At 42.0% G+C, this 27,517-nt stretch overlaps 1 protein-coding gene across 5 annotated transcripts in view; it reads right to left on the minus strand.

Moving 5' to 3' along the window:
- mcur1 (mitochondrial calcium uniporter regulator 1) overlaps window positions 1-27,517 on the minus strand; it is an 89,769-nt gene that overhangs the window by 51,810 nt on the left and 10,442 nt on the right. For 4 of the 5 annotated variants that reach the window (XR_013500754.1, XM_078241204.1, XM_078241195.1 and 1 more), the window contains exons 2-6: window positions 25,387-25,506; window positions 21,292-21,395; window positions 13,234-13,335; window positions 10,584-10,625; window positions 7,109-7,180 (exon numbers count right to left, since the gene is read on the minus strand). Coding sequence is in view for 4 of the 5 variants with exons in the window: in XM_078241204.1 (XP_078097330.1) it covers window positions 7,109-7,180; window positions 10,584-10,625; window positions 13,234-13,335; window positions 21,292-21,395; window positions 25,387-25,506 (440 nt within the window). In the remaining variant the exon portion in view is untranslated. The remainder of the gene's footprint in view (window positions 1-7,108; window positions 7,181-10,583; window positions 10,626-13,233; window positions 13,336-21,291; window positions 21,396-25,386; window positions 25,507-27,517) is intronic. The other variant, XM_078241225.1, reaches the window with a different exon arrangement.

A 27,517-nucleotide genomic window follows, 5' to 3' on the forward strand; every position in this document is an offset into this window, starting at 1 on the left:
GGCCCTACACTCAACCCTGGAACACCTGAACAACAAGGACACTTATGTCAGACTCCTATTTATTTGATTACGGCTCAGCCTTTAACACCATTATTCCTACGAAACTGATCTCCAACTCCGTGATCTATGGCTCGGCTTCTCCCTCTGCGACTGGATCAGAGACTTCCTAACCCATAGACTGCAATTAAGTAAGGATAGGCAACAACACCTCCTCCATGATTATCCTCAACACCGGTGCCCCGCAAGGCTGTGTCTTCAGTCCCTTACTATACTCCTTATACACTTAAAACATAGAACAGTACAGCACAGAACAGGCCCTTCGGCCCACGATGTTGTGCCGAGCTTTATCTGAAACCAAGATCAAGCTATCCCACTCCCTATCATCCTGGTGCGCTCCATGTGCCTATCCAATAACCGCTTAAATGTTCCTAAAGTGTCTGACTCCACTATCACTGCAGGCAGTCCATTCCACACCCCAACCACTCTCTGCGTAAAGAACCTACCTCTGATATCCTTCCTATATCTCCCACCACGAACCCTATAGTTATGCCTTACGACTGTGTGGCCAAATTCTGCTCCAACTTCATTTTCAAGTTTGAAAGCATCCTTTCTGCTTGTAGCACAGCTTGGTATGGCTACTGCTCCGTTGAAGACCTCCGGAAACTACAAAGGGTTGAGAATGTAGCCCAGTCCTTCACACAAATCAGCCTCCCATTCAGTGACTCTGTCTACACTTCCTGCTGCCTTGGAAAAGAAGTCAGCATAATCAAGGACCCCACATGCTCCTGACACACACTCTTCCACCTTCTTCCGTTGGGAAGAAGATACAAAAGTCTGAGATCACTTACCTAATGACTCGAGAACAACTTCTTCCCTGTTGCCATCAAACTTTTGAATGGACCTACCATCTACTAAGCCGATCTTTCTCTACACCCTAGATATGACTAACATTATATTCTGCACCCTCTCCTTCTCCCTTATGTACTCAATGAATGGTATGTTTTGTCTGTATAGCGCACAAGAAACAATACTTTTCACTGTATCCCAAAACATATGACAATAATAAATCAAATCGAGAAATAAAAACTATACTCAGTAATGGTGACCATGAAACCATTGCTGATGGTCATAAAAACCTACCTGGTTTATTAATGCCCTTTAGGGAAGGAAATCTGCCATTCTTACCTGGTCTGGACTACATGTAGCTCCAAACCCACAGTAACACGGTTCACTGAAATGGCCTAGCAAGCCAGTCAGTTGTCCAAAGATGTGCAGGTTAGGTTGAATGGCCATGCTAAGTTGATACTCAAGTGTCAGGGGATTATCAGGTTAAATACGTGAAGTTACGGAGATAGGACCTGGGCGGGATTGTTGTTGGTGTAGGCTCGATGGGCTGAATGGCCTCCTGCTGCACTGTAAGGATTCTATCAAGCAACAGCCCGAGATTGCCCCTTTCATAACAAAGTCCTAGACATCAACATCACCATTCCTGGTGGTTGGATAGCAAAGAGTCAGCAAGGAAATGCCCTAGGAGTCCTCAACATTGACTCCAGACCCCATGCTCCATGAAGTCTTGTGGCATCAGGTCAAGCATGGATAAGGAAACCTCTTGCTATTACCACCCATTGCCACACCCCGTAGTTCATGAATCAGTATTCCTCCATCTTGAACACCATTGCAGGAAGCAATGACACCTTGACGGTGTCAAGGGCACAGAATGCAGTCCGGGTGGGGGATTGCAATATTCACCAAGTGGCTCAGCAGCACCACTACTGCCTGAGCTGGTTGAATAACTGAAGGACAAACCTGCTAGACTAAGTCTGTGGCAGGTGGCGAGGGAACCAATAAGGAAACACCTACTTGATCGCATCCTCACCAACCTGCCAGCTGCAGATGCATCTGATGACAATATCAGTAGGTATGGTCAAAGTCAAGTCTTCACATTGAGGATACCCTCCACCGCATTGTGTGGTACTACCACCATATATAGTGGGATAGATTTTAAACCAATCTAGCTACTCAAGACAGGGCAACCATGAGACACTGTGGGTCACATACCCCAGCCTCAATGATGGAAGAGACAAGTAAGAACAAGGCTGAAGTATTTGCAATAATCTTCAGCCTGAAGTGCTGAGTGGATGGTCCGTTTTGGCCTTCTCCTGAGGTCCCAGAATTAAGAAAGTCAATTCGATTCACTCCATGTGATATCACTAAACAGCTGAAGGCACTGGAGACTGAAAAGGCTGCGGGTTTTGGCAACATTCCCGCAATAGTACTGAAGATTTGTGCTCCAGAACAAGTTGCACTCCGAGCCAAACTATTCCAGTACAGCTACAACATTGACATCTATCCAGCAATGTGGAAAACTGCCCTAGGTCTGTCCACAAAAAGCAGGACTAATCCAACTCTGCCTACTGCCGCCCCAAGTCAACTCGATCATCAGCAGAGTGATGCAAAGAGTTGTGGTTATTGAAGGTCAATTATCTTAGTCTCAGAACGTCCTCAGGGTAGTGACCTAGGCCCAACCATCTTCACCTGCTTAATCAATAATCTTCAATCCATCATAAAGTGATTGAAGATTATTGCCCAATGCTCAGCACCTTTCATGACTCGTCAGATACTGAAGCAATCCATGTCCATATGCAGCAAGACCTGGAGAACATTCAGCAAAGTAACACTCATGCCACAAAAATGACAGACAATGACCATCAACAAGAGAGAAACTAACCATCTCTGCATGAAATCCAATGGGCATTACAGTAGTTGAATCCCCACTATGAACATCCTGAGGGTTATCACTGGCCAGAAACTGTACTAGACCAAGCATATAAGGACTGTGGCTACAAGCACAGGTGAGAGATTGGGAATTCTGCAGGGAGTGACTCGCCTCCTAACTCTCCGGAATATGTTCACCATTCACAAGGCAGATATCAGGAATGTGGTCGAATGCGTGCCTGAGTGAGTGCAGCTCCAATAACACTCAAGAGGCTGCACATCATTCAGTACAAAGAAGCCCTATTAATTAGAACCCCGTTCACCACCTTAAACATTCAATATCTAAACCACCAACAGTAAGAAGTCTCACAACACCAGGTTAAAGTCCAACAGGTTTATTTGGTTGGACTTTGGTTGTTGGATTTTAACCTGGTGTTGAGAGACTTCTTACTGTGCCTACCCCAGTCCAACACCGGAATCTCCACATCACAGAAACCACCAACATACAGTGGTAGCAATTTGTAATTTGAAAGGTGCATGACAGCAATTCACCAACGATCCTTTGACAGCACCTTCCGAACTCACGACCTTTACCACCTAGAAGGACAAGTCCAGTAGGTGCATTAGAACAGCACCACCTGCAAGTCCCCCTGCAGGCCACACACCATCCTGTCTTTGATCATCATTGTTCTTTCACGTTCACTGGGTCAAAATTCTGGAACTCTCTTCCTAACAGCGCCGAGAGTATATCTACACCACATGGGCTGCGGGCGGTTCAACAAGGTGGCTCATCACAACCTTCTCAAGGGCAATTAGTAATAAATGCTGGCCCAGCCAGTGAAGCCCACATCCTGTAACAGTAATTTTTAAAAATTGTCCATTAAACAGATAAGCTAGCTGGGTTTAAAAAAATACTAATTAAAGCTGAAGAAAAAAGCATTGTTAACATATCATTCTTCCAAACAGCAATGCCATTCATCCGTTGGCAAATTCTGGCCACACAAACTATTAACATTAGTAAGGTTAATAAAGATTCAAACAAGGAAACTGTCACATGATTGAGACATTTTACTAGACCATTGTTTCTTTTCAAAATTATGGAGAGATTATATCCACCCATAAAATTAAGGAAATTGGCATAACAAGGAGGGCACTTCTTAAAAGTGAGCTTGAAATGTCTGGGTTGACTATTTAAATACCCCCATTGTACATTCAGATAAACAGTAAAATTAAAACAAGGGTAGTGGCGGGGGGTTGGGAGAGAGAGAAGGGAAGAGAAAGGAGGTTAGACCAGCTTCAACTTGTTCCTGGTTTAAACCAAGAGAAAATACATCTCACTTTCCCCTGCCTCCAGCGAAGAAAGACCTAGCAACAGCAAGTTTTAGCACCACAACCAATTAGGTCTTTGACTAACAGTTACAAAAAGCAAATGTTTCCCACTTCTGCTTAGAGATGGAAAGTATTCACTCGGTCCCATATGGTAAAACACTGTGCCAAGTTAGGGGGAAAATATCCATTCCCGGGTTTACTCCCAAGGCATCCATAGATGACACGAATCAAAATCACATGCAAACAAATGTTCTCATTCAACTTTAAACACAAAGGAAATTAATATAACATATACAAGTAATATCAGAGAGTAACTAACTAATGCAAGACAGGTATATTAGAAAATTTTTTTTAAAAAGAGGGTCACATGTTTGCAAGCTTGAGAAAGTATATAGGAATTAGAGGGAAACATGTTTATCCTAGATTTGTGCTCATTAGGAGATTCACACCAGTATACGTGATCCCAATGGCAAGATCGCATGATTCTGTCAGGTCTGGTTACAACAGTGAGAAACAATGGATATTGACTTCTAAGGGTAATAGACGAAGTCAAGTCAGAAACTGTGAATCTCAATAACGAAATGCATTATTGCTATCTGCAGTTTAAACGCAAGAAATGGAGAGCGGAGATGATGTTAGGTCAATTTTTCTGAGGTCACATTCAATAATATAACTCAGCGCTGGCTCGGAAAGTGAACAATATTATGGCCTCTAATGTCCTGTCACTGGATAGAGTTGTTGAACTATTATGGAATTTTCAGCTAGTGTCAATTCCATGGCTCGAATCCTCCGACATCGGGAGCAATGAATGACTCAATGCAATCCGCTGACGTGCATCAGGGCCGTGAGAAAGTCCTGACATTTACACTTGCACAGTCCGTATGTAGGATGTTTTAATTTCTGATAGCTGGTTTTACACTGCCTGGACTGCTCCTTCATTCGATATGATAGTGGAATTAAATGGCTGTAGCCACACAGACTTGCACTGTCTGCCTTACACTCACTTCCTAGGAAATGTAGTCTGCTCAGGAGCACAAGCTCTAATCAAATCGGCTGGAGTGTCAAAACACTCCAACACACAGCAGCCCCCAGATAGCCCACTCCAAACCCAACAACACTAATCACCCCCCCACCTGAAAATATTCTCCCCAACTCTCCTGACTCACTTTGTGGAATCCCTGGCTCCTGTCCAACTGAGAGCAGAAGAGTTATCATGTTGGGTTGAGGGGACTAAAGAGATGGTGAACATTGTCCGACAGCTACGACTCTCACCAACTTTTACAGATGCACCATAGAAAGCATTCTTTCTGGTTGTATCGCAGCTTGGTATGGCTCCTGCTCTGCCCAAGACCGCAAGGTCGTGAATGTAGCCCAATCCATCACGCAAACCAGCCTCCCATCCATTGACTCTGTCGACACTTCCCGTTGCCTCGGCAAAACAACCAGCATAATTAAGGACCCCATGCACCCCGGACATTCTCTCTTCCACCTTCTTCCGTCGGGAAAAAGATACAAAAGTCTGAGGTCACGTACCAACTGACTCAAGAACGGCTTCTTCCCAGCTGCTGTCAGACTTTTGAATGGACTTACCTTGCATTCAGTTGATCTTTCTCTAGCTATAACTGTAACACTACATTCTGCACACTCCCCTTTCCTTCTCTATGAACGGTATGCTTTGTCTGTATAGTGCGCAAGAAACAATACTTTTCACTGTATGTTAATACATGTGACAATAATAAATCAAATCAAAAAAAGAGAGTTGGGCGGTTGTGCAGGCAGGTGGGCATTGTCAGAAAAGTTTGGAGGCAAATATTTTTGGATGAGGCAGCAGTTGGCGAGGGGAAATATTAATAGAATTATAGAATCCCTAGAGTGCAGATGGAGGCCATTCGGCCCATCAAGCCTGCAACGACAACAATCCCACCTATCCCCATAACCCCTCTTATTTACACTGCTAGTTCCTCAGTGCCTGGGACCCAGGTTCAATTCCAGCTTGGGTCACTATCTTGTGTGGAGTTTTCACATTCTCCCATGTCTGCCTGGGTTTCCTCCAGGTACTCAGCTGTGTGAAGGGGAGGACGTGAACATTAACAGGATGCTTTTGGGGCGGGTGGGGTGAAGAGAAAGAGTGAGCATTGTCAGGGGAGTTGGGAGGCAAACATTGCTTAGGAAGGGGGAGGCAGCAGAAATGGTGATGGGCAGCATTGTGTGAAGGGGGTGAGTGAGCATTGTCAGAGCTATAGGGGTAGTGTCATGGGTGACAGACATTTGAAAATTCTGCAAGTCAAAGAACTGAAGGCAGACATTAAGGGGTACATTTTTAGTTCATAATGAAAATCAGTGCAATAGCCTTCCCCAATTTGCTTATCATTGGATCCAAGCTGGAACACTGACCAGAACATCCAAAGGCTCAACCCTAAAAAGGTAAGTGGATAGTCATGGTAAGTCAGCAAAATGCATTCCTGTTCCACTGCTGACGGGAAGATCTAGGCCAGTATTGATCAATATATTTAAGAACTTCCTGTATTGGTCCTAAATTTGCTTTTTAGATTCAACCAGCATCCACATGTCCCACTCAATTGGTTTATGTTACTTTCCAGATCCACCTTTTACATATTGTCTACCATTCTATATGCCTCTTCTCTCCTCCTTCCAAAATTGGAAAACTCAAGTTTCTCATACCCAGCAGAAAGGATAAGCCTTTAGACTCCTCTCTGGAACAGCACAATTCTTGAATATTGCTTTGCTCCTTGGTGACCAGGATTTGCTGTATACAATACCTTACACTTGTATTAAATTTCGGTGCTCATTGTTCCAGCAACTGACAACACATTTTGAACAAAATAGGTATTTCTCGAGCTGCATCCTCAGAATTAGCTGCCTCCCTTGAATAAACTGACCCGCTGAGATGAGTATTATCTGCAAATGTGACCAATTTGTATTGAATTTCTGAATAGTTATAAATAGGTACCAATCCTATGCGTATGCCATTCCACTTTAAAAACCTTCAAAAGAAGAGAAACATCACAAAGAAAAAGTGCATTCAACTCCCAAAAATTCTTACCATTTCTTGAACTCTACTTTTTTCCAAATTCATGTCCAATTTGTTGTTTGATGAAACTTTGACAACTTCATCCTAAAAGAGGCATTTCAATAAAATTATTCTACAATCAGAAATGGGTTGAAATTTTTGAAGTCTGAAACAAACAGCTATAATATCAGATTAATTCAACCGTGTTTGCTGGAAAATGCAAACTGGATTTTGGAATGTTGATTGTTAAGTAAATGTTTTGTTACGAGAGAAAATTTCAAAGCCTATTTCTGGGAGTGGAGTTTAGACCCTCATATGACAATCATCATTATGAATTGAGAATTGTGAGGAGAAATCCGTAAATATTGATTTTGGGTGCTGATGAGACGATTGTAATTTATAGAATCATAGAAACCCTACAGTACAGAAAGAGGCCATTTGGCCCATCGAGTCTGCACCGACCACAATCCCACCCAGGCCCTACCCCCACATCCCTACATATTTTACCCACTAAACCCTCTAACCTACGCATCTCAGGACACTAAGGGGCAAATTTAGCATGACCAATCAACCTAACCCGCACATCTTTGGACTGTGGGAGGAAACCGGAGCACCCGGGAGGAAACCCACGCAGACACGAGGAGAATGTGCAAACTTCACACAGACAGTGACCCAAGCCGGGAATCGAATCCAGGTCCCTGGAGCTGTGAAGCAGCAGTGCTAACCACTGTGCTACCGTGCCTATAGTAACCTTAAATCTGTGTGCAAGTGGAGTGTAAGTGTTAAGTGAAAGGTGTAAGAGTACTGTATCCATTGTTTTAATGTAAAATAAATATTTTCCTTGAGTTGTTAAAACCTAATCAGTGGTTCTGTGATACCTCCACGCTTGATAAACCAAAAAAAAATTAAAATAGCCATTACAATCTTTTCAGCTACGGCTTCATTCTTGGATCCTTCTGCCCAATTACAACACCAATTGGGATCGTAGCACCCACACCAAAATATTGTTGCAGACTTGGGTCCCTGTGTACCAACTTCCAGAAGAGTATTAGTTATCCAAAATAAATCAATCTGATAGGTGGAGTTTCAGTACATATCAACCACGATCGAATGGAATGACAACAGACGAGACTTGAGAGCGGAATGACCTACTCCTATCCCTATGTTCCTTAAGGTATCGCTGCAGAAGACAATTACAGAAATAATATACCAAAAACAAATAAAGAAATCTAATTACCTTATAGAGCTCCAGAAATACTCTTGAGCATGCCCAAGAGTACACTAAACCCTATCTGAGAACCCTCGTTTTTGAACAGTTAAAACTCTTTACAGGACAAACTGTGGGAACCAGTTATGTGTTTGGAAACATCATTAGACATACAAGCTAACACCTGCACTTAATGATGCAGCCTGTTATGTAATTTCCATAAATCATACCAGCATACAATGCTCACCAAGTAATCACACTATGTTCCATACACAAGATTTAACAGCAGTATCAAAGCAGATTACAGCAATAAGCTTAAAGTGATCAGGATGATAAACTACAATAAGCAAGGGAAGAAATATATGACTCAAGATAGTGTTACGGGTATTTTTGCACGCACACAAAATTCTTTCTATTGGCTTCTCTGGGACCCATGTGAGCCAGCACTGCTGAGTGCAATAGTGAGCTGTCCCCATCAGTAGTCTTACATACCAGTGAGCTTTTGCTTTTCTATTCCAGATGAAAAACAGCCAAGAAAACAGATTGCATCATTTTGTTTTCTTGTTCACAAGCTCAATTTGCTTGATAGTTATCAAGATGTAACAAATGTCACGCAATCATGAAAAATATTTTGAGCATTTGTTCTTTGTGGGGTCCCTAACCATATAATATGAAAGCTGGATACATAAGTGGGGCAGCACAGTAGTACAGTGATTAACACTGCTGCTTCACAGTGCCAGGGACCTGGGTTTGATTCCCGGCTTGGATCACTGTCTGTGTGGAGTTTTCACATTCTCCCCGTGTCTGCGTGGGTTTCCTCCCACATTCTGGTTAGGTGTATTGACCCGAACAGGCGCCGGACTGTGACGACTAGGGGAATTTCACAGCAACTTCATTGCAGTGTTAATGTAAGCCTTGTGACTAATAGTTGAATTCCTGCTCTCATTCGTTTGAACAAAGTTATCAATACAAACATTCTGATTGCAGATGTGCTTAACAATACAGTAAAATGTATTGCAAACTGCAAGGGGCATGAAATTTTAAAAAGATAAGAAAGTATAAAGAGAAAACATCTGGTTTTCATAGCCATGATTACCAAAGTTGCAGGCTGCAAGTGGTCCTTGCGCTGTAATTTATTTGCCCCCCATGCTTGGATATAGTGCAGAAAAGTTATTCAGACATCAAAATCAGTTCAATGCTAAAATTAAATTTAGAATGAACCTTTTCAATATAAAAATTAAACTTTTTGATTCATACAAGATGCTATCTATACTATTTGAAAATTCTGTGCAGTGGGCATCATGCAAATCAATACCATAACGGGAAAATAAATGAAGGATCAGGCAGATTTTACAACCAGCAGAGGTGCTGCAACGGATTGGTGTGTTCTTTACTGGACATTTGCAATGTAAAGCTGGAATGATATCATCAGGTTGCCCAAGAAACCAATCACATTAAAAGATTTTCACAGACAACACAAACAGGTAATAAAAAGTAGAATAAAGTCATGTCTAAAAATTTTTCAGACTGAATTAAAGATTGAAACACACACATAGGTTGAAACTAGAAACTAAAATCTTCTGATTTTTTTTTTTATAAACACAACAAAAAACTCTGCTCAAGATTATTCAACAGCTCTCCGATTATAAAATTATTTTGCCAAATCAGTTCTGTTGTTAACAAACGGTATTATGTTGCCATTAAATACCCAGTTACACCTGACTGAATGAGGTACAACTCAAGTGGTTTCAAAGAGTGATGTGGGAGCAGGAATGTTGAAATTCTGACTTCATGATTGTTGGTTGTGGGGGGAACCACAGCTTGTGCCTGAATCCTAACAGACTGCAACTTCATAATTTCTCCGATGATCTGCACATACACTCGGTCACAAAATCCAACCCAATACTCACAAATCCATCAAGAAAGAAATTAGAAAGGGATACATATCTGTGGCTTCGTAAGCATCCTAGTTCTTGAGTATCCAAATGCAGTTGGAACATCCCTAATGAGTGTTTGTCCCATCCTGCCTAGGCAATTATAGTCAGGTTGACCATTAGTGAGACAGATGGACAGCAAGTGAGGGAAAGCGTGAACGAGACAGAGAGAATGGCATAGCACTTTTTCATCTTTGTTTCAGAAATGCTCAAATCATTGTTTTCCAATACATACTCTGAATGCAGTTTTGTGTCGGAAATATATTTAAAAACCATTACAACTAAAATTTATGAGGCCAACATTTTTATAGCTTTGAATTTATCCAGTCATCAATAACTTTGCAATAAACTTAGAAAAGGGACTTACTATTAGCTGCTTTTTAAGTTGTTGCAATTCAATTTTCAATTTCTGAAAAAGAAAATTGCAAATCAGTCTTCTCAAAATACGCAGAAAGGCCCAATCTTTATGCATTTAGATGCATTTAGAAGCATCCTCATTTAGCTCTATAAACTGTATATCTCTAGTTCATACAGCGTCAAAGTTCAGATCCACTGGCATGCATTTGCAACATAAAAAACATGTACTGCTACATTCTTAACCAAGTCAGTTAATATTTCAATTCTACAAATTTGAACTATGAACAAATAATCCTCAAACTGGCATCCCCGTTCAGAATTAAAAATGAATCCTGCCCCACTCTTGGTTGAACGCGTTGACTCTTTGAGAATATAGTTCATGGAAACCATACAGCACTAGTACCTCATATCCAAGAGGTGATCTTCTCTGCAAAAGTTAAGTGACCAAATTAATGTACGGTTGCAGGCTATTTAACCACAGAGATAATCACAAAACTACCCAAATGGTTTTCTCTTCCAGTCCTAAAAGCACTGAGGATTAATTGTAGTGCCCTTATTTTCATTTTAGCGGAGACCAGTTAACACAGAATAGCATTCAAAGCAGTATTAATTTTACAGCAACAATTGTTCACTTAATAACAAGCTAATTTAGAAGTTACCTTGGAATAATTCTCTTTTGAATAAAAGTTAAAAATTCATTTAAATATACATCCCACCTTCTTCCATTTCTTTTCCCCACCACCCTTATAAATGAGCTTGATGCAAACAGGATTTCTTGATTAGGTGGCAAACTGCTGATGGATTGCTGCATGGTTTTTGAGAACAACAACATTGGATTTTTACTGCACCAACAAAAATTATATTTAGATAGCAACTTTAAGGTAATGCAAAGTTCCAAGGTCCTTCACAGAAAAAGAATAAAGTATTGGACACTGCACCAAATAAGGAGATATTAGATCAGTTAACAAAAGCTTGGCCAAAGAGTTTGCTTTTCAGAAGCATCTCCGAGGAGGAGTCAAGGTAGAGAGGCAGAGAGGCGCAAGGAAGGTATTCCAGAGCTTGGGACCTAGGCAACTGAAGGTACAGCCACCGAAGGCGGAGCAATTAAAATCAGAGAAGTGCAAGGAGGCCAGAATTAGATGAGCTGAAATACCTTGTAGCATTACAGGCCTGGTGGAAATGGCTGAGATAAGGAGGGCAAGGCCATGGAAGGATTTGAAAACAAGTGATTTCTAAAGTCAAGGCATTGCGTGACAGGAACTAACATTGGTCAGCGAGCACGGATGAAAGGGAAAAAGGACTTGCTGTGAGTTACGTACGGGCAGCAGCATTTTGGATGACCTCACATTTATAGAGGGAGAATGTAAGAGACCATCCAGGTCTAGTAGTCCAATCTAGAATTAATGAAGGCATGAATGAGGGTTTCAGCAGCAGATAAGCTGAGACAAAGGTGGAAATAGGCAGTCTTAGTGACGGCATGAATGACATCAAAAGATCATCATGGCATCAAATGCGAGACCAAGGATGTAGACCATCTGGCTTAATCTCAGACCAATGCCAGAGAGAGGGATGGAGCCAGTACCCAGGGAATGGAATTTGGAGCAGCGACCAAAAACAATGGTGTCAGTCTTCTGAATGTTTAATTAGGAGGAAATTTCTGCTCCTCCTATGTTGGATATTCAACATGTAGTCTGATAATTTAGCAATAGTGAGGTGTCAGGAATACATGTGAAAACTACTGATTTGAATGATGTCACCTAGGGGCAATATGTAGATGAGAAACAGGAGGGGACCAAGGATAAATCCATGGGGGAAGCCAGGGGGAACTGTGCAGGAAGAAAAGCTGTTGCAAGTGATTCTCTGGTTAGCTAGATAAGAATGGAATCAGGTGAAAGCAGTCTCAGAGCTGGGCAATAGTGGAGGATGGTGTGGTTAATCATGTCTAAGGCTACGAACAGCTCAAAAAAGGGCGATAAAGGAAAGTTTACCTTTGTTACAGTCGCTTGGGATGTCACTTGTGACTTTGGAAAAGCTGTTTTGGTACTACCGCAGGGGCTGAAATTTGATTGGAGGAATTCAAGCATGGAGTTCCAGCAAAGTTGGGAACAGTTTTGGGAGGTGACAACATGATCAAGTACATGAAAGGAAAGGGAGGTTAGATATGACACAATAAATTGCAATGGATGGTGGGGTCAATGGCTGGTATTTGAAGAGAGAGGCAATGAAGGAAAACACCCCTCAAAAGGAAACCATTTACCAAATTGGCTATTAAGATGAAAACCATTTACAATATTGGTCGGCACAGTGGCTAGCACTGGTGCCTCAATGGCAGGGACCTGGGTTCAATTCCAGCCTTGGGTGACTATGTGGAGTTTGCACATTCTCCCCGTATCTGCGTGGGTATCCTTCGGGTGTTCCGGTTTCCTCCCAGTCTGAAAGACGTGCTGGTTAGATGCATAGGCCATGCTAAATTCTCCCTCAGTATACCCGAACAGGAGCCAGAGTGTGGCGACTAGGGGATTTTCAAAGCAACTTTATTGCAGTGTTAATGTAAGCCGACTTGTAACACTAATAAAAGAATTTCAAACTAATATGGGGACAAGGATGTGGAAGTTGGGTGACTTATTGATTTAACATCCAGCTTAAAACTGACAACTCACTTCATTCGCTGCTCGTATTGCTGAAAACTCACTCTTCTCCAATATGATCATGTCCTTTTTCACAGCAGTTATGCGTGACATAATATGCTGAAGCATTATCTCCTGCATTAGAAATACATTGTACAACATTTTATTACGAGACAATCAAAACCAAAAGCAGGTGCAAGTGGGACTCATGACTAGGTTAAAAATTATTTAGTACCATAAGCAGACATCAAAATAGAAACAGGGGGGTTAAACTTCAGTAAGGATCTAAGAAAAAGATAGCTGCACTTAATCCTCTGAATGGTAACCAAAGGGATTTTGATAAAACTTTAAAAAGTCACTATGAATTCTGAAGTGAACACAATTAGAATTAACTTGAAATGAAAGTGTAAAAATACCTTGTTTATTAAAACCACTCAGATTCCACTAACAGGCAATTATTAAAAATAAACTTTCAATACAAGTAGTTTGCAGTGCACAATTTTTCATGCGTAGTTTTGGAGGGAGCGAGGGCTTTCAACTTTCCAGAACACAACCAGAGACTACAGCTTATTGTCTAAACTACTCCATTATATCAATACCAAAATTTGGCGAATGCTTCAGCTTCCAGATACCATTTCAGTTTCTGTTCAGAATCCAAAAACAGACTCGATTTGTGGTTTTAAAGTGAAATGACACGACCAGAGCTTATGAAATCTGGTATCCATATATTCAGTTTTACAGATATAGTCAGTATTACTGATAGTTGTCAGTATTTCAGATGGCATGGTGGCACAGTGGTTAGCACTGTTGCCTCAGTGCCAGGGACCCAGGTTCAATTTCGGTCTGGGGTCACTGTCTGTGCGGAGTCTGCACATTCTCCCCATGTCTGCGTGGGTTTCCTTCGGGATCTTCAGTTTCCTCCCACAATCCAAAGATGTGCTGGTTAGTTAATTGGCCGTGCTAAATTGCCCCTTTAGTGTCATGGGGACCAGCAGGGATAGGGCCTGGGTAGGACTGTTGTGGCTCGATTGCCAACATGGTCCCCTTCTGCGCTGTAGGGATTCTATCATTCTATGAAAAACTCCCAGAGCTAAGAAATATCACTATTACAATTCAAATTATTTTCCTCTCTACAGTTTAACTAAGTGAAATCTGATACACAAATAAAAACTGAGGGCTGATTCCCCTGTCAGGCACGTGCATTGAAGAACTAATGCCTTTAAGGAGCACTAGTCTGGAATTCATAGACTTGGAGCTAATTATATTCTGTAATATTTTATAAGATTGCAAGTTAATCCATTTTAATCATAGAAAGCATACTTTTTGGTTGTATCACAGCTTGGTATGGCTCCTGCTCTGCCTAAGACCGCAAGAAACTACAAAGGGTCATGAATAAAGCCCAGTCCATTACGCAAACCACCCTCCCATCCATTGAAACGGTCTACACTTACTGCTGCCTCGGAAAAGCAGCCAGCATAATTAAGGACCCCACGCATCCCGGATGTACTGTCTTTCGTCGGGAAAAAGATACAAAAGTCTGAGGTCATGTACCAACTGACTCAAGAACAGCTTCTTCCCTGCTGCCATCAGACTTTTGAATGGGCCTACCTTGCACTAGGTTGATCTTTCTCTACACAATCACTGTAACACTACAAAGAACAAAGAACAATACAGCACAGGAACAGGCCCTTCGGCCCTCCAAGCCCGCGCCGCTCACCGGTCCAGGATTGAATCCTGAATCCAGGATCCCCGCCCAATTTTCCAGCCTATTTACATCCTAATATCCTATCCACCGAGCTGTCCCTCACAGCTACGATGCTTTGTTCATCACAAGCTATTAACTCACCCCCACCCCCCCATTCCAGACCATGTGATCTCCAGGGAGAGGCGAAAACCCAGAGTGAAAACCCCAGGGCCAATATGGGGAAAAAAAAAAATCTGGGAAATTCCTCTCCGACCCCCTGTGGCGATCGAAACGAGTCCAGGAGATCACACTGGCCCTGATCAGAAAATGCTTCCCAACCCTATTTATTTCCAATCCATTCTGCACCCTCTCCTTTCATTCTCTATGAATAGTATGCTTTGTCTGTATAGCATGCAAGAAACAATAATTTTCACTGTATACTAATACATGTGACAATAGTAAATCAAATTTGAAAATTTTGGAAATCCTCTGCTAAACTTTCTGCATGTTCAGTTTTCTTTAATTGCAGCTGAATACTATGCATCTGAGTTATTGATGTAGCATGCAAGTGGTTACACTCTGTAAATGACTAAAAGCAGACAAAATATGAAACACAGAAGTGCAAATTAAGCTGTAAACTATAAAAGACTCAGATTTAACTTTACAGCTCCTTGGAAATATTTCAATGCTTAAGTGTTCATTGGTATGGGAACATGGGAAAAAATACAGAAGAAAAGGAACAATCTGTTTTTCATTTTGTTTTGTTGGGGTAATATGGTTAGTTATTCAGGTAACATCTGCGAGCCTTCACATTTTGTGTCAGATTATAACTATGCTATTACAGAAGGCTATGGAGTAGAAAAGGGCATTTGTCCACAGAGAGATGTGAAAGGGGAAAGAAAAACACATATCCCACTACATAATGTCTACCTTTTGTACAATTCCCAACAGCAGTTATCAGGTTTCATAACTGACATGTCTTGGAAGAGATGCAATAAGAAAAAAGGCAGCAAAGAAGAGAAAATACTTTGGAAGGGCAGGAGAAAATGCAGACACAATCCAGAAAGCAGCTAGTACTGGCATTATTTGTTGGCAGGTTGAATGTAGTTTGCTGAACTATGTTCAGCAATCAATATGATTGAGTGCACACATCAATTCAGGCACAAGGCAAGGGAAGGCACTCAACACAGATGCAACTACTAGATAAGAACATTAATTTCTTATTTCCAGGTATTTATAAAGAAAAGCGAAACATACAAGAGTAAATATCAAAAATAAAAAGCCAACCTAGATAATGGGGCGGAGTAAGAAAGGTCAAAAGATGTGTAGGTAAAATGCTTACATGTTTTAATGATGTGACATGGTGTTCTGACAGTTTTGTTTCACATTTGACAGCTACTATTACAATGAATTAAGTTATCCATAGTACCTTTGTAGTGTTATAATTGTGGAATATTCTGAGCATCAGTGTTTAGTCTTGAACCACACAGCAGTTTAGTAAGAGTTGGGATAATCTTATCTAGGCAGTTAAAGGGCATACACTGTAAATAAAGGTAGAGGAGCTGTCACAGGCATCGAGACTATAAAAATAAAAAGACTTTTAAAAAAGCAAATACCATTTTGAGTTTTAGGTATCAAGACTGTGAACGTAAAAGATACTGGCCAGGCCATAACCAAGTATTGCAGGTAGCTCTGAGAAAGCGATTATAGAAAGAATTATTCGGCATGAAGAGATTCAATAGAATGGTGCAGAAGTTTCATTAACGAAGGCTTGAAAATAGCTCTTTCTTTCTCTCCAACTGGAACACAGTTAAGGAAAGAGGGGAATCTACTAGAGATTTTCCAAATTGTTAAAGGTATTAAGAAGGTTAAAAAGTAAAAGATCGTTTCCACTGGTTAGCAAAACATTAACACAAAGATTATGTATAATAAAATGAAGAGGGTCATTTTTCATACAGTTGTACTAAAGGATAGGGTGTTCTAACAAGTGACTATTGAAGCAGAAACTAAATAATTTAAAAATGAAGTGGTGGCATGGTGGCACAGTGGTTAGCACTGCTGTTTTACAGCACCACGGACCCGGGTTCGATTCCCAGCTTGGGTCACCGTCTCTGTGGAGTTTGCACGTTCTGGTGCGGCAACAATAATCTCTGCCTCAATGTCAACAAAACGAAGGAGATTGTCATCGACTTCAGGAAGCGTAAAGGAGAACATGCCCCTGTCTACATCGTAAGAAGTTTAACAACACCAGGTTAAAGTCCAACAGGTTTATTTGGTAGCAAAAGCCACACAAGCTTTCGAGGCTCTAAGCCCCTTCTTCAGGTGAGTGGGAATTCTGTTCACAAACAGAACTTATAAAGACACAGACTCAATTTACATGAATAATGGTTGGAATGCGAATACTTACAACTAATCCAGTCTTTAAGAAACAAAACAATGGGAGTGGAGAGAGCATCAAGACAGGCTAAAAAGATGTGTATTGTCTCCAGACAAGACAGCCAGTGAAACTCTGCAGGTCCACGCAACTGTGGAAGTTACAAATAGTGTGACATAAACCCAATATCCCGGTTGAGGCCGTCCTTGTGTGTGCGGAACTTGGCTATCAGTTTCTGCTCAGCGACTCTGCGCTGTCGTGTGTCGCGAAGGCCGCCTTGGAGAACGCTTACCCGAATATCAGAGGCCGAATGCCCGTGACCGCTGAAGTGCTCCCCAACAGGAAGAGAACAGTCTTGCCTGGTGATTGTCGAGCGGTGTTCATTCATCCGTTGTCGCAGCGTCTGCATAGTTTCCCCAATGTACCATGCCTCGGGACATCCTTTCTTGCAGCGCATCAGGTAGACAACGTTGGCCGAGTTGCAAGAGTATGTACCGTGTACCTGGTGGATGGTGTTCTCACGTGAGATGATGGCATCTGTGTCGATGATCCGGCACGTCTTGCAGAGGTTGCTGTGGTGTCTTGGTCACTGTTCTCCTGAAGGCTGGGTAGTTTGCTGCGGACAATGGTCTGTTTGAGGTTGTGCGGTTGTTTGAAGGCAAGAAGTGGGGGTGTGGGGATGGCCTTGGCGAGATGTTCGTCTTCATCAATGACATGTTGAAGGCTCCGGAGGAGATGCCGTAGCTTCTCCGCTCCGGGGAAGTACTGGACAACGAAGGGTACTCTGTCCACTGAGTCCCGTGTTTGTCTTCTGAGGAGGTCGGTGCGGTTTTTCGCTGTGGCGCGTTGGAACTGTTGATCAATGAGTCTAGCGCCATATCCTGTTCTTATGAGGGCATCTTTCAGCGTCTGGAGGTGTCTGTTGCGATCCTCCTCATCCGAGCAGATCCTGTGTATACGGAGGGCTTGTCCGTAGGGGATGGCTTCTTTAACGTGTTTAGGGTGGAAGCTGGAGAAGTGGAGCATCGTGAGGTTATCCGTGGGCTTGCGGTACAGTGAGGTGCTGAGGTGACCATCCTTAATGGAGATGCGCGTGTCCAAGAATGCAACCGATTCCGGAGAGTAGTCTATGGTGAGCCTGATGGTGGGATGGAACTTGTTGATGTCATCATAGAGTTGTTTCAGTGATTGTTCACCATGAGTCCAAAGGAAGAAAATGTCATCGATGTATCTAGTGTATAGCATCGGTTGAAGGTCCCGTGCGGTGAAGAAGTCTTGTTCGAACCTGTGCATGAAGATGTTGGCACATTGAGGTGCAAATTTTGTCCCCATGGCTGTTCCGTGTGTCTGGATGAAGAACTGGTTGTTGAAGGTGAAGATATTGTGGTCCAGGATGAAGCGGATGAGATGTAAAATTGCATCTGGAAACTGGCAGTTGTTGGCGCTGAGCACTGAGCAACCGCACAACCTCAAACAGACCATTGTCCGCAGCAAACTACCCAGCCTTCAGGAGAACAGTGACCAAGACACCACACAACCCTGCCACAGCAACCTCTGCAAGACGTGCCGGATCGTCGACACAGATGCCATCATCTCACGTGAGAACACCATCCACCAGGTACACGGTACATACTCTTGCAACTCGGCCAACGTTGTCTACCTGATACGCTGCAAGAAAGGATGTCCCAAGGCATGGTACATTGGGGAAACTATGCAGACGCTGCGACAACGGATGAATGAACACCGCTCGACAATCACCAGGCAAGACTGTTCTCTTCCTGTTGGGGAGCACTTCAGCGGTCACGGGCATTCGGCCTCTGATATTCGGGTAAGCGTTCTCCAAGGCGGCCTTCGCGACACATGACAGCGCAGAGTCGCTGAGCAGAAACTGATAGCCAAGTTCCGCACACACAAGGACGGCCTCAACCGGGATATTGGGTTTATGTCACACTATTTGTAACTTCCACAGTTGCGTGGACCTGCAGAGTTTCACTGGCTGTCTTGTCTGGAGACAATACACATCTTTTTAGCCTGTCTTGATGCTCTCTCCACTCCCATTGTTTTGTTTCTTAAAGACTGGATTAGTTGTAAGTATTCGCATTCCAACTATTATTCATGTAAATTGAGTCTGTGTCTTTATAAGTTCTGTTTGTGAACAGAATTCCCACTCACCTGAAGAAGGGGCTTAGAGCCTCGAAAGCTTGTGTGGCTTTTGCTACCAAATAAACCTGTTGGACTTTAACCTGGTGTTGTTAAACTTCTTACTGTGTTTACCCCAGTCCAACGCCGGCATCTCCACATCCTGTCTACATCAACAGGGATGAAGTAGAAAGGGTCGAGAGCTTCAAATTTTTAAGTGTCCAGGTCACCAACAACCTGTCCTGGTCCCCCCATGCCAACACTATAGTTAAGAAAGCCCATCAACGCCTCTACTTTCTCAGAAGACTAAGGAAATTTGGAATGTCAGCTACAACTCTCTCCAACGTTTACAGATGCACCATAAACATTATTTCTGGTTGTTTCATGGTTTGGTATGGCTCCTGCTCTGCCCAAGACCGCAAGGAACTACAAAAGGTCGTGAATGTAGTCCAATCCATCACGCAAATCAGTCTCTCATCCACTGACTCTGTCTACACTTCCCGCTGCCTTGGCAAAGCAGCCAGCATAATTAAGGCCCCCACGCACTCCAGACATTCTCTCTTCCACCTTCTTCCGTCAGGAAAAAGATACAAAAGTCTGATGTCACGTACCAACCAACTCAAGAACAGCTTCTTCCCGGCTGCTGTCAGACTTGTGAGTAGACTTACCTTGCATTAAGTTAATCTTTTCCTACACCCTAGCTATGACTGTAACACTACATTCTGCACAAACTCATTTCCTTCTCAATGAACGGTATGCTTTGTCTGTATAGCACGCAAGAAACAATTCTTTTCACTATGTTAATACATGTGACAATAAATCAAAATAAATCAAATTCTTCTCGTGTTTGCGTGGGTTTCCTCTGGATGCTCCGGTTTCCTCCCACAGTCCAAAGATGTGCGGGTTAGGTGGATTTGCCATGCTAAATTCCCCCTCTCAGGGCGACGAGCTAAGGTAAATGCATGGGGTTATGGGTATAGGGCCTGGGTGGGATTGTGGTCAGTGGAGACTCGATGGGCTGAATGGCCTCCTTCTGCACTGTAGGGATTCTATGATTCTATGAAAAATGGAATGGGATAAACATTTAAAACCAGAAGGAGTTGAGATTTATAGCTTTGCTAACAGCAGCAAGGTTGGGATGTGTCCTTCTATAATCTAATCCCAATGGTTATTTACTCTGGCTGTTTCCATGGGAACATTGAAGTCCAAATGAAAATTCTCAGCAACGAATAACATTTATGCTCTCAATAAATTTGAAAATCACTGAAGAAAATTAATCATGTTGGCAGGATAGCCAAGTCAGTCTGGCCTGCACTAACTTCACTGTCAGTTTGTCACATCTGAACTTCTTCAAAGAAAGACTATAAAAGGGCCAACTCAATTTGTAGCATTAATGATTGCCTGAAAAAGGTTTTAATGAAGCATTTCTTCAAGAATATTCTGACATGGAATGTCCATGACTTTTTACTTTGGATTTTTTCACATTTTGTAGATGAAAAAGGCAGGGACAAGGCTCAGCAAAAAAAAAAAACACAACCATGTTAAAGAAAGAATGTAATTTCAGTATCAAATTTTAATCTGAGGTCCTTTAAGATCATTGATCAAATTACAAGCCTGTAAAATGTTGTGTATCCCTTGTTGCTTGCAAAATGCATCATCACATTTCAAACATCAAACAAGAATATACCATACCACTGGGGCAGAAACAAAAACAAAAACACTGGAGGCACAGGTCAGGTAGCATCCATCAGCAAAATATGAGGCAGTTTGCACTTGAAATGTGTTTTCTCTTCAGATGTTGACTGACCAGCCGAGTCTCTCCAGCATTTTCTGTTTTTGCTTTATTTCTATTAGCTGCGATATTTTGCTTTTTGTATCACTAGGGTTGTCTTACTTGTTGAATTTTGGTTGCCATGTCCTTGTATGTAACTTCCATACTGGAGTTTGTAACTCTTAGCAGTGCAGCTACCACAACCTCTGATTGCTTTGTGCTGAAACCTGCAAGAAAAACAGCAGTAAAACATGTTACCAGGAAAGCCTGACAGAGTCAAAGTATTAGTGTGAAATTTAACAAGATTAGTGAAAATGTTGGTAGACTGTAAAATAACAGAATCTACCAGAAATATAACATTTACCATTGAACCCCTATTTTAAATATGTCTCCACAAAATAATCCCACTCATTACATCCACCAAATCAATCCTCAAATTAGATACGGGCAAATACTAGTTTCTATCCAAAGTTCTCCAGCATTTTCTGTTTTTCCTTTATTTCCATCAACTGCCATATTTTGCTTCTTGTATCACTAGGGTTGTCCTAGTTGTTGAATTTTGCCATGTCCTTGTATGTAACTTCCATACTGGAGTTTGTAACTCTCAGCAGTGTAGCTACCACAACCTGCTTTGTGCTGAAACTTGGGTGGCACAGTGGTTAGCACTACTGCTTCACAGCACCAGGAACGCGGGTTCGATTCCCAGCTTGGGTCACTGTCTGCGTGGAGTTGGTACATTCTCCCCATGTCTGCGTGGGTTTCTTCCACAGTCCAAAGATGTGCGGGTTAGATTAATTGGTCATACTAAATTGCCCCTTAGTATCCTGGGATGTGTAGGTTAGAGGGATTAGCAGGGTAAATGTGTGGGGTTGTGGTGATAGGGCCTGAGGTGGGATTGTTGTCAGTGCAGACTCGATGAGCCGAATGGCCTCCTTCTGCACTGTAAGGATTCTATGATTCTCACATGATAGCTAATATCCAGAAATACTTTTTTCTGTTCTCTTATTTCAACCAGATCATTTTTATCAGCTAATGCTACATCTTGTGTTGCAGTGACATTTAAATGGCAACTATCCTTCCCAGTTTCTGCTCAACTGATTATAAACCTCACTTTCATTTAGCCAGTTGAACTATCTACAGCTTTAAAATCAAATTTAGGAGTAGGACTTCATGAAGTGACAAAAGACCAATGGCAAATCTGCCGAGTCTCTCTCTGTTTCTACCTGGAAGTCAACTCTGGAATTAAATGATGACATTGCTCGGCACCAGCACTATTTATAGTTGAAAAGCTCTACGGGTGAAGTATTCCATCATTAACTCACTCTTCACAACCCTTTTCATGCTTGTAGGTGACTTGCTTTCATTTTTGTTACACTTTGTTTCCAACCGCCATTGCTTCCCTTTATGTGGCTCCACCACACTATTCCATACCCCCCCCCCCCCCCCCCAACCCCCCGATCCCAAAACTGACTCCAATGCATGCAACCTTGCACAGTTAACAAGAAAGTGCTATTTAACCGATTACTGTATTTAGTCCACTTTAATGTATTTTTGTAATTTCACTAATACAATAACGTTTAAAAAGTAAAACAAGCTTCAACTACTAGAACTAGTGGTAGGATTTTAATCATTCAAAAAAATCCCCAGTATGGTTGGAAAATGAAGGAGGCTGATCAACAAAAACAAAGAACAAAAGAACAGTACAGCACAGGAAACAGGCCCTTCGGCCCTCCAAGCCTGTGCCGCTCCTTGGTCCAACTAGACCAATCGTTTGTATCCCTCCATTCCCAGGCTGCTCATGTGACTATCCAGGTAAGTCTTAAACGATGTCAGCGTGCCTGCCTCCACCACCCTACTTGGCAGCGCATTCCAGGCCCCCACCACCCTCTGTGTAAAAAACGTCCCTCTGGTATCGGAGTTATACGTCGCCCCTCTCACCTTGAGCCCGTGACCCCTCGTGACCGTCACCTCCGACCTGGGAAAAAGCTTCCCACTGTTCACCCTATCTATACCCTTCATAATCTTGTACACGTCTATTAGATCTCCCCTCATTCTCCGTCTTTCCAAGGAGAACAACCCCAGTCTACCCAATCTCTCCTCATAGCTAAGACCCTCCATACCAGGCAACATCCTGGTAAACCTTCTCTGCACTCACTCTAACGCCTCCACGTCCTTCTGGTAGTGCGGCGACCAGAACTGGACGCAGTACTCCAAATGTGGCCTAACCAGCGTTCTATACAGCTGCATCATCAGACTCCAGCTTTTATACTCTATACCCCGTCCTATAAAGGCAAGCATACCATATGCCTTCTTCACCACCTTCTCCACCTGTGTTGCCACCTTCAAGGATTTGTGGACTTGCACACCTAGGTCCCTCTGTGTTTCTATACTCCTGATGACTCTGCCATTTATTGTATAACTCCTCCCTACATTATTTCTTCCAAAATGCATCACTTCGCATTTATCCGAAGCGACTTCTCCGCCCAATTTTCCAGCCTATCTATATCCTGCTGTATTGCCCGACAATGCTCTTCGCTATCCGCAAGACCAGCCAACATGAAAAAAAACATGACCAATGTATTCAAATCAACAATTGTACTTCCAGAAACAAGCTATTAGATGTTACCAAAGAGGTAAAAAAAGCAAACAATGAATAATGGAGACTTAGGCACATTAGAGAAACCTACCCCATAATAACTTGTGGTTGCTAGGATATTCATGGCAGATGTCATTAAACCCTCAAAGGGAGAAAGTCAAATTAATTACTTTTAAAGCACAATCACGATCAACGGGATGCTACTGAAAATTATTTTCCACACAATTAGATCCTACAACAACTTTGGAAATGCATTTTGACTGTTATCTCCACTGTTATTGTTTGGATTCTAAATAGTTATCAATATGGACACGTACAAGAATCACCAGCAAGTGGTTCTCCTTTTTAGTTGGAAGTACATGAATTGTAAATGACCATTTACAATTGTACACATGCATTATTGGAAAATGAGAGATTCAATTGTCCTGCACCGCTTTACAATCATTTACATTTCATGAAATACAACACTAGCATCTGTGTTGTTCTAATTTCTCTATGCTAAATGTGTATAGATATTATACATCACCTCAGAGGCACAAGGAAAATCTTAATGATCAATTATGTATCTTTGGTTATTACAAACATTCAAATATGGATAATGTTAGTGATGCAAAAATATGACTTTCTTGCACCAGGGATAACTTGACCTTTGCTACACAAAGCCACTTAAATATTGAAATGGCAGAATATCACAAGTTCTTATTGGGGTTGGTGTTAATACAAAGTCCAAAATTACCATAAGGGGGAGACAGTGGCACAGTGGTAGTGTAACTGGATTAGTAATCCAGAGGCCCAGGTAATCCTCTGGGGACCTGTTATGCTGTGGCACTTGGGCATAAATCAAGAGATTTCAGGCTTTGTTAGGAACAAAAGGTATTTATTGATAGAGGAACTAGGTACAGGAGTTGTGTTCCAGTTTTAATCCTATTGGCAGTGGCAGTACCACAAGATCCCGCCACTGGGCAATGACAGGCAGCCTCCTGCCACCGAGAACTATGCCGTGGAGCAGGGAGGGTTCCCAGGAATCCTCCCACTGTCAGTTTCATAGGATCAATGGTGATTAAAACTGATAGCTGACAGCTCCTTAAAAATCCAGACCATTAACTCTGGCACAGCACTACATTCAAACATCTCTCAGTTTAAGCCCCGATTTATTCATATTAGGTTGAAAACTCAATTTTTAAGTGGAATAGCAGATCTTTCATCCCTCCAAATGTTCATCAATTCAAATTCCAGGATTGCTAATTATTCCTGAGTACCTAGAGTTTAAGAGTTTGCTTGTTTTCTACCTTTGCAATGAATCTAGATTACTCAGATCATTTCATTCCTCCAGAATACCAACTGATTTAAGAAACGCAATAGTAAAGTTTATTTATTGGTCACAAGTAGGCTTACATTAACACTGCATTGAAGTTATTGTAAAAATCCCCCAGTCGCCACACTCCGGTGTTTGCTCGGGTACACTGAGGGAGAATTTAGCATGGCCAATGTACCTAACCAGCACGTCTTTTGGGCTTGTGGGAGGAAACCAGAGCACCTGGAGCAAACCCATGTTTTAGTAAAATAGAAAATAAAATCAAGGCAACCTTTCCATCAGAAAATATGCACAAAGTTATATTTACCATATTTTTCCAGTTGTTGCACCACTGCATGAGTATCGAAATAGAACTTCCGACCTTCCAATGGCGGTAGATCCACTTTCTTAGAGCTATACTGCAAAAATGCTGCAGACGCACATATATCTAAAAGAGAATTGATAACTTTAGGAGGAGAAAAGCTGCCATTGACTTTCTGAAGTAGGCAAGTAGAGGACAGGAAATAAGGGTAACCCTCGAAAATGTTATTTGATTCAAACCTGTCACCACAGTGAAACCAAATATTTTCACCAAATCTTTGCCCTCAAGTTGATTATTCTGTTCATTAAACTGGATCATAAAGTGATACTCAACAGCAGGTGGCAACAGCTAACATTTGCCACGAGGGGTTAAAAGTACTTTTGTATATCTTACTCTGGCAAACATGTTTGACTGTTATAAAAATGAAAAATCTATTTTCTTTACTTGTTCAGAAGCACACAAGACCTTGTCTAACACTAGTCAACATCACTAACAGACAGCACTTCAGGTAGTGCCACAAAAGCTTTGCAATTTCAGACAATCTCAAGTTGATTCAGGGAATCATGTTAGAAGCTGAATATTCTGCCTTCTTGGTGTGCTTTTTACTCGTATCATGGCCCCAGTTTGTCCCCGTTGTTTTTCTATGGACCTCTTCAAAATGCAACAAATAATGCAGCCATGCAATGGGAGAGAGGACAACATAAAAAATGTTTTTACTATGTTTGCACTAAATTTATTAATGTACCCCCTCACCCATATTTGCCCTCTTAAGCATTAAGTATCAGTTTGGTTAAAATTGGCAGCATTCAATCAGTGCAAAGTCACATTTCAGGAATATCTACGGTGACACTTCATCGTAGCATTGAGGGTGGGCTACATTTTCAGCACTCTACCATTTATGGTCATGCTGTCAGCTGCCTAGGCACCATACTCTGGAATTCCCTCCTTAAGATTCCCCACTTCTCTCTTTCATGGTTTACAATCAATTCAAGTTCAAGATTATCCATCAACATTTTTATTTCAAAATTTGCCATTTTTCTCAATATGTACACTACTTAATGCTTATGTCATCAGTAGATCTATTTCAGGTAGCATTTCATAGAAATCATAGAAACCCTACAGCACAGAACGTGGCTATTCGGCCCATCGAGTCTGTACTGACAATCCCACCCAGGCCCTATCTCTGTAACTCCACATATTTACCCCACTAATCCCTCTAACCTACGCATCCTGGGACACTAAGGGGCAAGTTAGCATAACCAATCAACCTAACCCGCACATCTTTGGACTGTGGGAGGTAACCGAAGCACCCGGAGGAAACCTACGTAGACACAGGGAGAATGTGCAAACTCCACATAGACAGTGACCCAACTAGGAGTCGAACACAGGTCCCTGGAGCTGTGAGGCAGCAGTGCTAACCATTGTGCCACCATGCTGGCCAAGCTCAGCTAAAACCAAATCTCAAGTTGAAGATTGATTACCATGGTGCTCTTGTCACAAAACTTTAAGACATCCATTGCAGATCCAGTCGTAGGTGCTGAATGATCATTTTATTACCACTGAACAGCTAAACTGGCTTCTTACAAATATTGAGAAGCTTTGAGCTTCTTTTTCAGGAACAGGCCTACGTTAGTTGAGATATAGGAAATTATATCACAAAAGTGTTATTAACTAACTTGTTTTTTATTGAAAGGATGATTTGTTGATGGGCACAATACTTGACATTAAGCAGACAGATCAGAACATATTTGTCAAATAGCCTTTGGCCAGAAATCCAACCCACAAAGCCCAGTCAACTCAATCCTATTTGCATTATTCATGGTTTGTTCTTGTGAATTTATTGGGCCTGTGGCCAGGGAGACTGCGTTTACTGCACGCACAGTTCTAATGTTTGTCCGCCTTGTGAAGCGGGAAGCCAAATTTCACCTCAAAGAAACACACGTTGCCCAGTGTGCATTCACTGGCGCTTGTAGACAACTGCCTCACACAACTTCATTGCACTTGAAGTAAAAACAGAAAATGCTGCATAAAAACTCAGCAGGGGAGGCGACGGCCCAGTGGTATTACCACTGGATTATTAATCCAGAAACTCAGCTCAGGTTCTGGGGACGTGGCTTTGAATCCCACCATGGTGGAT

This window comes from Mustelus asterias, chromosome 2, assembly GCF_964213995.1.
Source record: "Mustelus asterias chromosome 2, sMusAst1.hap1.1, whole genome shotgun sequence".
Taxonomy (NCBI): Eukaryota; Metazoa; Chordata; class Chondrichthyes; order Carcharhiniformes; family Triakidae; genus Mustelus; species Mustelus asterias.